At 50.8% G+C, this 13,742-nt stretch overlaps 1 protein-coding gene across 1 annotated transcript in view; it reads left to right on the top strand.

The window, feature by feature from the left end:
• fz2 (frizzled 2) overlaps positions 1–13,518 on the top strand; it is a 69,548-nt gene extending 56,030 nt beyond the window's left edge. Inside the window, exon 2 of the mRNA XM_037427120.2 lies at positions 7,677–13,518. Coding sequence (XP_037283017.2) covers positions 7,758–9,509 — 1,752 coding nt within the window. The 5' untranslated portion in view covers positions 7,677–7,757 and the 3' untranslated portion in view covers positions 9,510–13,518. The remainder of the gene's footprint in view (positions 1–7,676) is intronic.
• Positions 13,519–13,742: the final 224 nt, after the last annotated feature.

Consider the following 13,742-nt stretch of genomic DNA (forward strand, 5'->3'; position numbering starts at 1 on the left):
AATTTAATTTTCCCGCGGTTACATGGGACAGCTGGTGCCATCTAGGGGGCCGCAGTTCAAACTAAAGCGTCTGCAATCTCGAAGCCAACGGTGGGAAATTGATCAATGGCCGTTGCTGCTGCTGTGGCTCCGGCTGCTTTGGGTCTGCTGCTACAAGCGCAGTAAAGCCGGCCTACGTTGTGCACGGTAACAGTGACGTGAAACGGTCCGATCGGTCCGCTTCTTGAGGCGGGTAATTTGAAGTGCGCTAACCTGATGCTAACCAGTAAAACACGTTTTTTTTTTCAAAATAGGTCCTTCCTTGGCGATGTTTTTAAACCGCCATTTCAACAATCAACGTCGACTTAATAGTTGACTTTAGTGTCCCTTTAAAGTGGCCAAAACAAGCAGGTTGGCAGTTAAAACAGGGGAATTTCTTTAACGGACAGGATGTCGCAGCAATATTAGCATCCTGATATTTAGCACGGCCCACTTTCAACGCTTTCTAAAAAAGCAAAACCTTTTTTTAGGGGCGAAGCTCCTTATTGTCTAACCTTGTCACTAGTTATGATGATAGGTATGGGGGGTTTAATGTCCCAAAACCACCTTATGATTATGAGAGACGCTGTAATGGAGGGCTCGGGAAATTTTAACCACCTGGGGTTCTTTGAGCACACGGGCCTACAGCATTTCTGACTCCATCGGTAATGCAGTCGCCGTAGCGGAGATTGATCCCACGACCTGTGGGTCAGACCCCGAATACCTTAGCCACTAGACCACTGTGGTGGGGCTTGTCACTAGTCACGCGTAGCCGAGAGAAGAAAAGATGAGAGAGAAAAGGAGGCAAAAGAAATGAATGACCATTTCTCGTCTCATTTCTTAGGTAGTGTTACTCTGCCGCTACTCTCCGAAGTGCCACTACTCTTCTATTGGCTGCCTCGCGCGCTTTGCCAACGAGTGCCTCTCTCAGTCTCCTGGATAGTCGCCGTATATGGCGGATCGTTGTTGGAGCATGGACGGAGCAAAGCGGCGGGTGCGTTGAAGACGCTTGCGCTCGGCTTTCTTGGCTTGCGCCTCGTCGGTGTTACCCGCGCGCCGTCTGCGTAGTGCGCGAACGAGTGCCTCTCTTACCGCTAGTTTACCCTGAATCCACTTTCTAATGTGACCGCAATTCTCCTGCCGCCGAAACGCAGCGTCGTTCGCTCTGGACGCGCCCCGCGCCGCCGAATATGTCATCTACCATGGGGCAAACGCGTAATGGATGCGCTGTCACCCGGTTCTTGCTGCGGCTTGCAAACGCCACTAGGATATCTGGTGGTCTATTCTTCAATGATTCTCGTACGCAGGAAGCAAGAAGAAGCAGTACTGCTTACTTTGTTGGCAAGTATCTGTCTTGTAATGCATGAAGAGCAGAAAAAAAAACGCCGATGCCAGCGGCGTTGGTGGGTTCGTCTTGCTCTGCAAGACCACAACAAGCTCGGTCACATCAATGACATGCTCGGTTACCTCTTCCACGAAACAGGGGCGTGAAGTAGGCACAGAGTTGGTTAAAATTCCGTTGGTTACACCATTGAGTTGCGTGCACTACGACATGGCCAGTGAGTAGGGCTTGGCCGCCATTTTTCAGAATTCCCTGACTAGCGCTCTTATTGGTTCGCGGCGACCGATTAGGCGCCAGATGCCGCAAAATTCGGTCCGAGAGCGATCGGCATGGAGAGGGCCCTTTCGGCAGATCTGGTCGCCGCTGAATCGGATTCGGCGCACTTTCGGCGGCCGGAATGCTAAGTGTGAACGCGCCCCGAGAGTCTCCTGGATAGTCGCCGTACGTGGCGGATCGTTGGTCGGCCATGGACGGAGCAGAGCGGCGGGCGCGTTGAAGACGCTTGCGCTCGGCTTACTTGGCTCGCGTCTCGTCGGTGTTACCCGCGCACCGTATGCATTCTCAAACGCGATCGTACGCATGGACGCATGCAGGCACAGATGGACACACGGACGGAGGGACGGACGGATGCTTCGCCCCACTCATCATCACTCACTCCGTGGATGTGCTGTGATTTTTTAAATCAAGATGTAAATAAACAAAGAACGTCGTACAACGGACGCACGCAGTATTTGCATATGTACACGGTGTCCTTCAACGCAGACACGCAGTTAAGCGTTCGCGCTTGTGTAGTCATGCCAGCCTTACGCAGTGAAGAAGTTGCCGTATAGACACGCTTGTAATGGGGATATAGTTATGTGAATACCGCACTGCTAACTTTGAGTGTTCCCCCTTTAAGGAATTCATTATTATCTATATTAATGAGTGTATTTGGGCTACTTTTTTTTGCCGAGTCGCCTGTGGATTTTTCCAGTCGCTTGTAGCGTTTTTGGACTTATTTGCATTCTTGCCGCAAGTATATAGTTATTTTAGTGGCCGTTACATAGTGTTCAGTAAAAGTTTGTGCTGGGCGAGTTTCTGTAGAGTCCCAAGACTTTTGTGATGACGTCAGTGAATGTGCCTGTATATTGACAGCGATGAAAGATGAGGTTAATTGAAATTTGTCGCTCGTCCGTGTTTTCTGCGTCCTTGTCTAGTTAGTAGGCAACCATTTTTAGGGGCGAAGCTCCTTATGGTGTCGGCCTGTCGCTCCTCCGTATGTATGTACGTATGTATGTATGTACGTAGCCACCGGTGGCTAGAGCGGGTATGCGCCACAGGGGTTGTGAGATTGGAGATGGCGGTACTTGGAATGTTCACTAGATGGACGCATGGACGGACGGACGGACGGACAGACTAGCAGGCGGACGGACGAGTGGATGGACGCGCGGACGTACAGATGAAATGACGCACGAACAGACGGATAGATGGATGGACGGACCCATGGACAGATGGATGGACGCGTGGATTGACGCACGGATGGTAGCGGGGACGAACGGACAGAAGCACGGACGGGCTGACGGATGCTTCGCCCCACTCATCATTATTCACTTCGTGGATAGGCTTTAATTTTTCTTGCTAGAGAGTACTCAGTTGGGGAGAATATTGAAGCCGTTCACGTATGCAAAATAAACTGAAAGGTAATGAGTGGCAGGGAGCTTTTACTAACGTTTCAGCTGTGGCACGTGCGGCCGTCGTCAGAGGTCGTGCCCCGGCTGAAACTTCATTCAGTACAAAAAATACCCGGACCAGTCGGATATTCTCTTGAAGTCGTATATATATCGTACCATGCAGTGAATAGCACAGCTAGACAAACCGGTATAAGGATACTGTACGTCAAAAATGACCGGGGAAATTCGTAGGCTGTATTATCGCCGTAGAAATGTATGCTTTAAGATCAATATAATAATAATTCTTGGAGTTCAATTAAGACTTTAAGATCAACATGGACACTAACTTTTCCTACTGTATAGTTACATTAACAGCAAGTGTGGTGTTGCTATGATGCTAATGACTAATGATAATCACAAGGCAGCTTACGTAAGACGAGTCATGCAAACGCGCGTGCCACTGATAGCGCATGCCGCCAAGTTAATATATCAAGTAACATCTCAGATCACTCACAAACCTTTTCCCTGCATCTGAAGTATTTCAGTCTTCGCGTCATCACTATTTTATGGAATTTGCTGTAACTAGCAGTTACATTTTGCTTAAAAGGTTTCCTAGTTTTTATTATCTTACACATGGATCCACCATATACTACCGTGCGAATGGTCCCGCTTACGGGGGGGAAGGGGGGGGGGAAGGGTGTATGGGTGGGGCAGGGTTTGCGAGTTGAAGGACAGGGAAAGGCACCTGACTGCGTTATTACCTTTGGGAGCTTTTTGGAGTCTATTGCAACTGCTTTACTGACTTTTACATACATCCAGGGTGTTTCTAGGAGGAAGTGAATTCCATGGAGAGTACATATTGTATTGCAGTTCCAACCTTATGTGCTCAGAGTTGGGTGCATGTTAAAGAACCCCAGGTGGTCGAAATTTCCGGAGCCCTCCACTACGGCGTCTCTCATAATCATATGGTGGTTTGGGACGTTAAACCCCAACATATCGATCAATCAGTTCCAACCTTATACCCAAGAACTACCTTGAGCAAGCGCTTTCTTAAGCAGTAAACGTTTTCGTGATTGTTCGTCGTTATATAATGTGCGATATACGAGTTTGCATGTGATGCACGCAGAACACGACACAAAATTTGCGGCATTCGCCATGCTTTGCATCCCTCTCCGCCTCCTTGTCGCGAACGTGCACTTACGTGTCTGCGTCAACATCGATCCAGCGGTGCCCATGTTCGTATTTCAGCAAAGCAAACATGTCCACATGTGTGGCGTACCCTGAAACTACACCCCCATTTATGCGCGCACACGCAGAAGTTCGCGACGCTGCCAGCCAGCACGCATCCGCGCAGCACACAAGCAAACGCAGTTCCGCAAGTCATGACAAGTCAAGTCATTGCACAGTCGGATGATGCGTGGCTGCATCCAGGTGCTTGTTTACTCAGCAGGTTGTGACACGTTGTCTCGCAGTCGTTGTATAGCGTGTTTCATGCGACCTTTCGGCGGACCTCCAAAACCAGGGCAATAACACTGTCGGACCGCTGCGTGCGTTCTGCACCCAACGCCCTGAAACCCTTCGGGATGCGCACCGCTGCCTCAGCTGGCTTGCCGGTGTTTGACTCGAGAGAAAGGGAAGCGCGCTGTGAGTGCCCTTAAGCAAGCACTTATTACTCGAGCTTTCGCGCCTCATAAATCGCCGGCTGCGGCACGGTCGCGGCGAGCGTGACCAGCGCCAATAACAAAAGCGTCCCGTCGCGTCGGCCAGCGATCACACGCTGTTGGGTTCTGCTCGACAAAACGGCCCGGGACATTAACAGCTCGTAAAAATCACGCAGGCTTGGATTTACGGCCCCTGCACGTCTCTGCCGCGAAAAAAGCGAGGGGGTTGCGTTGGATTGCGACCGCGCGCTCGGGGTCCCGCATTGATCGGGGCACCTGCCGCCACGCCTGGCCGCCTCGGCGACGACGCCAGCCCCCGTGGCGGGACACTGTTCGCTTACTGTTGCGCGCAACGTGCTCCACACTGGGAACCGCTGCTCACTGGGCCTGCTCGAATTCGCCTATATACGATACGTTCGGCCGCGGGAACTTATATAGGCGCGCGAGCAGATGCCGTTTGAAGTGACAGAATTCCGTCGTTGTTTTGATTTTATGGGAGCTAGGCTTTCACAAGCCTCCTTGCACCACGGTCCTTTTACACCGAAGACAACATCTCACATATAGCAGTCAGATTGCGTATCCGGTTATTGTGCTGCCTATTCGACCATTCGAGACGATGTTGTATACTGGAGCAAGAGAGAGGACATTTAAGTTAAGAGGATGAATAACACAGATAAATCACATTTTGCGAAAAAAGAATTGATGGAGGGGGGAAGGGGGGTTACGCCTTTGATCCAGCCCCACTTGACAGATGCAAGTGTTCAGTGATGCCGTTACCGGGCTCGCAATCTGTGTCAAAGCTATGTGCCATCATGACAGCTTGCCAAGTCTGTACCGCGTCACTCGTACAAATGTCACATTTAACAGCGCAAGCAACTGGAGCGCGAGAGCTGTAACGCTATGATAAACCGTTCCGGCTTCCTAACATGACTTGCCCATTTTGACATGTATAATTAAACACTAGTACGTTCAACGCGGCGGCATGAATCTCATCGCACCTTTCTGTAGCTACCCAGAGGCCCGCACGTTTGTTAAAGACGATAGTCTTTCTTGGGAACCTTCGACGCAAAAATTTCGGTCTGTCTGTCTGCCTGTACATTTGTCTGTTTGTCCACTCTTACCGGCATCGGGTACTTAAAACGGCCGACCCCATCCGCAGCGACCACCAATGTTGTTCAAGGTTGAGCGTTCATGCTTTTGCAATTGTCGATTTAAAAGCAATTATTGCGCATGTCTGGGGCACCATAACAACACGCATATATTCTGCATATGCATCTCTTACTAAGCATACATAAGTAATTTTAAGGACCGTAGCGCTTATCACGCTGCGCTAACCATGCAACGCTTGCACGGAACGGGGAGTGTTTCCAACGCTTTGCTAAGACGAGATAATGGTGGCACCTACCCGTCGCTTCGTGTTCTACACCTTATCACCTCTGAGACGGGCGCGCACGGCCACGCGCTTTGTTTTGCGAAAGAAACTGCCAGATGGCGCTCATGTCTCACGTGTGACGGGACTTGACGCGCTTGTTCGCCCACGCTGCACGCTCGAGGCACTAACGCAGCGCCTCCGGAATACCATTCACCGATTTTCTTGCGCACATCAAATAAATGTTTTGTTCACTCTCTCCAGACGCAAGACTATCGTCTTTCGACGACTTTTGCAGATTACATGCAGATACGGGGCCAATTTTTTTAAACCTTTCTTTTTCTCCGCCTCATATGTTAGCACTGTGACACACTCGTCAAGCACCTCGCTGGGAGCAGTGAAAAAAAAAAAAAAACTCAGTGGTTTGTAAAGGCGTCCTGCGCCATAGCATCTGGCTGAGCGCCACGTGAGCGTGCACCAAGGCGTCGGCCGCGGAGGGCGGGCGCCACTCGCCCGTGTCTGGGCTGATCTCGGCAAACTCCTCTTTCCGCTTCCTGACTTCCCTCTACTCGGGAAAGAATTTACCAAACGGCGCTATCGCGCGGAAGTGCGGATTTAGATAAGCTGGGATTAGACACTCACGGGGAGGGGGGGGGGGGGTGTTCCTAATGGCCCCGGACTTAGCGGCATGGGCCCCTTCTCGCTATTGCGCCCTGCTCCCTGCATCCTGTCTCCAAAACAACTCGCTGCCATTTCGACCAGACGTCGCCGTTCTAGTGACGCAGCAAATTGGTCCCCGTTAACTAGCTTATTAAAAACACACTATGTGTGTGTGTGTGTGTGTGTGTGTGTAAATGGTGTGGCTATAATTTCATACAGACTGAACAAAGAAGGGTATCCTAAATCTGGCCAGTGCGTAAGCTGCCAAAATGATGCACAACAATGGCTCTCAGATAAATATATCTCCTACATCAACGCTGCAAAGTATATTTCACCCTCTTCTGTTCTCCCCCTCAACATAGAACTCAATCTTTCTGCCCCACCTTATAAAACCTCATGCCTTTCGGTTCGCTTCTTTTTAGCGAGAAGCGCATACATATTGTCGTATACGCTTGCGTTTTTTTTTCTTTTGATGTATGTGGCTCAACTATTTCAAGTGTGTCATTTTCACATTATGTATCTACACATTTTCGCAATATGTACCTCAAAAAGATCGCCCCCCCCCCCAAAAAAAAAGAGACCAGCATTTACTAAACCTAATAGAACCATCGTTCCTTATCGCTGTTATTTGTTCATTAAGTCCTCTTATTCCCGTTTGCATGATGAAGCAACTCATTTCAATAGAGTGGATGATGCAAGAGTGGTGAACTTAAGGCGAAGTTTAAGTAATTCGAAAACTCGAACAAAACTTCGGTCTCTTAGGCCATTAGTGGAATGTGATTTTTTCTCTAGTTTAGTTTTTTTCTTGATTGTATGCTTACTTGGCACTTATATACCGCAGCTTTCATTGAACAAAAAATAAAGTACGTTTCTCACGCAGCTCTCGTGCACTGTATGATACACCCACGTGGAGGGCGAGCAAGATGCTTTTCTGGTGCAAGCGCTGTCTGACATCTGTATACACTTGATCTTTGCAGGTGGAAGGTGCAGCGCCCGGACGAAGGCGCGCGTGCGGCCGACGTACTCGTGATCGGGCTGACATGCTTGACCGCTGAGCCATGCGACTGCACGTGCTTGTCCTGCTGCTGCTGGCCTCGGCTGGCGGTGGCTTGTCGCGGGAGCGCTGCGAGGACATCACGATCCCAATGTGCAAGGGCATCGGCTACAACCAAACGTCCATGCCGAACCAATTCAACCAGGACACGCAGGACGAGGCTGGCATGGAGGTTCACCAATTCTGGCCCCTCGTGGAGATCCAGTGCTCCGACGACCTGAAGTTCTTCCTTTGCTCGCTGTACACGCCGATCTGCATGGAAGAGTATGCGGGCAGCGTTCCGGCCTGTCGCTCTGTCTGCGAGAGGGCGCGTGCGGGCTGTGCGCCCATCATGCGTCAGTATGGCTTTGCGTGGCCCGAGCGCATGAACTGTGACGCGCTGCCGCAGTACGGCGATGCGGAGCAGCTGTGCATGGACGCCAAGGAGGGTGCGCGGCCGGACAGCGCCGACACAAGCCTCGTGGTGGCCCCTGCGGTCCCCCCGAGCAAGCCCAGAGGAGGTTCGCGGCCCCGACAGCGCGAGCGGCTACCCGGAGGCCGGGGCGCGTCGAGCGGCGATTGCGACTGCCCATGTCAGGCGCCGCTCATCAACACGTCCGATCCACACTTCTACGCGCGCGGGCTGTCGTCGAGGCCGCCGGAGTGCGCGCTGCCCTGCCGGATGGTGTACTTTAACGGCTATGACCAGACCTTCGCCACGTACTGGGTGAGCACATGGGCCGTGCTGTGCTGCGTGTCCACCAGCCTGACGGTGCTCACGTTCCTCATTGACACGGCTCGCTTCCGCTATCCTGAGCGACCCATCATATTTCTCTCCTTCTGCTACCTCATGGTCTCTGTCGGCTACCTGGTGCGGCTGGCCATGGGTCACGAGCCCATCGCCTGCGACGGCAACGTGGTCCGCTACTACGTGAGTAGCCGGCCGTTCGCCTGCACGCTCGTCTTCATCCTGCTTTACTTCTTTGGCATGGCAAGCTCCATGTGGTGGGTCATCCTCACGCTCACCTGGCTGCTGGCAGCGGGCCTCAAGTGGGGCAACGAGGCCATCGCGAGCTATTCCCAATACTTCCACATGGTTGCCTGGGCCGTGCCCACTGTCAAGACCATCGTGGCCGTGCTATTGAGCGCCGTGGATGGTGACTCGGTCGCCGGCGTCTGCTACGTTGGTAACCAGGACCTGACTAACCTGCGAGCCTTCGTTCTCGGACCGCTCTGCCTCTACCTGCTGTTGGGTACCTCGTTCCTGCTTGCCGGCTTCGTGTCACTCTTCCGTATCCGTTCCGTTATTCGTGCCCAAGCACGTGCCAAGGCCGACAAGCTAGAGAAGCTTATGATCCGCATCGGCATTTTCTCAGTGCTGTACACGGTCCCAGCTACAGTTGTCATCGCCTGCTACTTCTATGAGCACCACTACCGAGAGCCCTGGCTCCGCCGCTTGCGCTGCCCCTGCCCACGCAACAACGAGGCCCCCAGGCCGCACTTCTTTATGTTCATGGTCAAGTACTTCATGTGTCTAGTCGTGGGCATTACGTCTGGCTTCTGGATTTGGTCTGGGAAGACGTTGGAATCGTGGTGGAATTTCTACGCCAGGCTTTGCGGAGGTCGCCGCCGACGAGGCCGCAGCGTCGCCGGTGGAGGAGTTGGTGATTTTCCAGATCCCCATGTGCGAACATTCAAACAGTCGATGAGTCCGGTCAGTCACATCGGGCAGTTGTCCAGCCATGGCGGCAAGCAGTTGCCGCTGTCACACGTGTGAGTACAGGCTGGTACCCCAGATGACCAGCGTGCATCTCGAACACCTTCCGTCTAGTCCGCCGTTCGGATCCGTGCTTGTTCTCAGTGCATGTTGAAGCACCGCCAGCTGCTCGCTTGCTCTCTGAAACCGCACGTGCAAGCCCAGGCACTGCCGGTCAGTGAAATAATACGTGCCGTGAACCCGTGAGCCCATCCTAGTTCTTTCACGGAAAGCTGCGTATGAACTGCGATTCGTGGCCGCTGTCTGGAAGTCCGTGAAACTGTTTCGCTCAATGAAGTTCGAAAGGGTATGTAACGGACGAAGACGCCAAGAGGCTGTCACTCAAACGTTCCAACGATCATCTTTTAGCTTTCATGCGGGCAATGGGCCCTAGCTGGAAAATGTTAACCGTATGATCAGTTTTGCCAAGCCTCCAAGATTCATATGCGTGTTCGCGACATAATTTTTTTATGTTAATCTACAGCTGATGTTACATAGCTCATTGATGTCGCGTGGACACCAGTAATGACTACCACCCACACTATCTGTTGTACCTCGTGTGTGATGTGTACCACTTCGTTCGCCACTGAAAAGCGGTAGCACACCTCTCCACGTGCTCAAACATGGGGCTTGAGGTTGCAGGGTTTCGAATGAAGACCAGAATGGGAGCTTATTTGTAGCTTTGGATCTCTGAGGCATAGAAATGCGCATGTAAAGAAAAGAACGGTTCGTTACGGCAGTGTGTAGTGTAGATACGTCCATTCTGACTACTACTAGAATATGCTTTATAGTTTGATTTATATTTACTTGATGTTGTGTTTTTACATGGGTAATACCAGTCTACATGAACAAAACGCTTTCAGCACACGAGTGTGTAGGTCTTTGACTCTCTATTTTAGATTCTGTAGCACCCTCGTACTACTTACTCTGCAATACTGTAACGTGCACTCTGTTACATAGCTGGATCTTTTTCGCAATGGACAAAGGTTCGCTCCCTGCGTGATGCGTGGTTGAAATTTTTGTGAATGATAAGTGCAAGTTCAATATCTGTTTTGTCTCCTGGGGCGTATCTGTTGATGGATCGCCCCGAATCTCCTGTAGTAGGAGCTTACCGCAGTCGAAACGCGCAATGGGTACCGCTGACAACGAGAAAGTCACCTCGCCAGCTCTCCTGCGTTGTAGCCAAAAATCTTCGCCAAGGCCACGTTAGTGTATTCGTGTTTGGTGTTTCGTTTCCAGTCGGAGAGCGAACACCTTCTTTGGAAAAGCGGTTGCAGACAGGGCGTCTCGCCGAATGCCCCAGGATGTACGCCGGATGTGCCACCTCGCGGCGAACCGCTCGCTGCGCCCTTCCCGAGAGGAAGGCGACTGACTCAAAACCGGAGACGGAGGAATGCCCGCCGCGACTCCGGCTGTCCGCGCAGTGTCTCTGGAAAGCTTCAAGTCGGGGCGAGGGGCCCTTGTGCCATTTGTATGCAGCGCGTGACGCCGCCGTGGGCTGTGTACCTCGGGTGACCCATTTCACGGCGTCAGTGCACCGGCCCCCAAGCACACCGCTTCGCCCCCTGCGCGCACACAACTCCTATGTCGCAGCTTGCGTCGTTTGCGAAAAACCCCGGGCTTTGCGACCGGGCTTTGGTGAAGCCATGTGCTGAAGAAGGCTTTTGTTTGTCCCTCCGCTCTCACAATCGGTGGGCCGCTGTTTGCTTAAACACATGAGGAAGCGCGTGTTCTGTATACTACGAAGTTAATGCTAGATAGAGAATTGTGCATTCTCGATGGGGGGGGGGGGGAGGGAGAACCCTGAAAGAAGCATACGTTGTAGTGTCTATACAATCCCCACTGTACTTTAACGCCTAGTTTGTTTTCTGCCAAAAAAAACTGAGCACGTGAAAAAAGGCTCGACAGAACTCGGGTAAATTTTTCTGGCTCAAGCGACAAGTGGTCTTCGAAGACCGTTCTAAGAAGGAAATATTCTGTGCACTTGCTCAACGTAGCGGCAAAATACAGCATGTGCATAGGTTATTCTTTGTACACACATCCATTTTGTATGTTATCACCAATTCCATGTATCATGTTTCACGTATTTGGTGGTCTCCATGTCGAAAAAAAAAACGCAACTTAGGAGTGTCGCCGCCCAGTGTGAAACGTCTTGTCGTTATTCGGCGGTGTCTGATTCCTTCTTCCGTTGTCAGTACCGTGTACGCTGATGGCGATTTGGACTCAGATGTCGTCGATTCTAGTACCCGAGATAACAATCTAACTGTGTGTATAGCAGCGGCAATCTTCTACACCTCTACCAAACGCCCACTGACGCGCTCCTTGACGCACCGTGAAGCGCAAGTCATGGGTGAGTCACATCCTGCACCTCGTTGCCCATACGAGATGCATGGGCCAAGTCAGATGTGAACTTGCTTTTCGGAAGAGTTCGGCGCACACTGGATATCAAAAACAATGTAGCAGTTTAGGCCAAAAAGGATCCCGCCAATTTTCGCCGCTTCTTTCTTTACTTGTACCTTTTGCCGAATTTCCCACAATTGCGAAAATCGAGAGAAAAAAAAACGACTCCCGAAAATGTAAATTTGGAGTGTGGCTAGTCTTTGTTGACTTGGTACGAAGAAGGAAAAGAAGAGGCGTTGCCATATTTTAACGTTGCATGGCACGCGTTCTGCGTGCCTCACGAGTGTCACATTCACCTGTCGTACTATCTAAGAAATGGTTGCTGGATACATTTAAAAACCAAGGTATCGCAAAAGAATTGTTGAGAGCTGTGGATCGGTATAATGTCGTTGTTCTTGTTGGAGTTTAACGTCCCAAAGCCACCATATGGTTATGAGAGACGCCGTAGTGGAGGGCTCCGGAAATTTCGACCACTTGGAGTTATTTAATGTGCACTCAAATATGAGCACATTGGCATACAGAATTTTCGCCTCCATCGAAAACGCGGCCGCCGCAGTGGGGATTCGATCCCGCGACCGGCGGCTCAGTAGCCGAGTACCTTAGCATCTAGACCACCATGGCAGGTGACTGGTGTCATGTCACCATTTTCTTTATACCGGTATTATTATTATTATTATTATTATTATTATTATTATTATTATTATTATTATTATTATTATTATTATTAGCCCTTGGTCGCAGGCTTGTCCGCTGTACTGTCGAACGGGCCCGCTACACGAAACACAAAATGGATTCAATATGGTGCGGAACAATTGTGTTTACGCTGGCCCTGACTGCTTTCAGCATTAGCCGGCGACGTTCTGCGTCGATAACATCATAACGGTGAGGCGCAAAGGCTAGCCACGTAGTGACTATCCAAATCGCGCAAAATCGGCTTTCAGATCTTAACCCACACGGATATCTCTCCGAAAAGTTTTCACGATCTGGCTTGAGCCCGAAGAGCCGTCGAGAGTGACAACGCGATCGCCGAACAAGGGGCTGTGCCATTCAGCAGGCCCCCTTGGGTCAGGTGTCGTTCGTTACGCCATACGTATTGCTGCAGCTGTGCCGCCTCTGCGCGAGCCCATCCACTTTGTCTCGAATGCAATGTTCTGGAAGCTCGGCCAACTTTCTCAGTTCCGCTGTCCCAGACATCGGGATGGCATCAGAAGAAGGAACATATCACAAGTGGCCAACAGTTTACAAACCTCCATTTGGAACGAGTCGCGTTGCTGTACAAACACTTTCTCTGTGTCTACCACTTTGCACAAACCACAGGGTAGTCTACGCCGACGAAGAGGGAATAAGAACGGATTATCCTTGCGTGCTATACGTTACAGGTGTATGTACTCACGCTCATGTTCCACGTTCATTTGTCACGCCATTTATTTTGTTCGCTTAGGTGTAGCATACGTCTTGTACATTTTGTTTATGTATATATAAAGAAATATTGCTATTGTCATTGCTATTACCAATTATCACCAGACGTTGTCACTTCCGTCGCCATTAAGCAACGTTCGCTGGGCATCCGTTGAGTGTGTATAATTTAATGTACATTGCCATTAAAGAAAGAAACGTATTGTTGATATAACATGTGTCTGATGTGCGCTCCTTTTCTGCCCTCGCCTTTGTCACTGCTGTCCAGGGCACTACGAATAAGCCACATCGCAGCCCAAGGCTCATACGTTAAGTCATCGCGAACACTCCAGCGACAGTCCTGACACCCCTACGTATATATCGTCGATGGGCATGTTCTATGCAGTTTGCGACATACTTGTAGGTAATAAAGCTCGCATTCAAATAGTTTCCTAGTGG

Source organism: Rhipicephalus microplus, chromosome X (assembly GCF_043290135.1).
Source record: "Rhipicephalus microplus isolate Deutch F79 chromosome X, USDA_Rmic, whole genome shotgun sequence".
Lineage (NCBI taxonomy): Eukaryota > Metazoa > Arthropoda > Arachnida > Ixodida > Ixodidae > Rhipicephalus > Rhipicephalus microplus.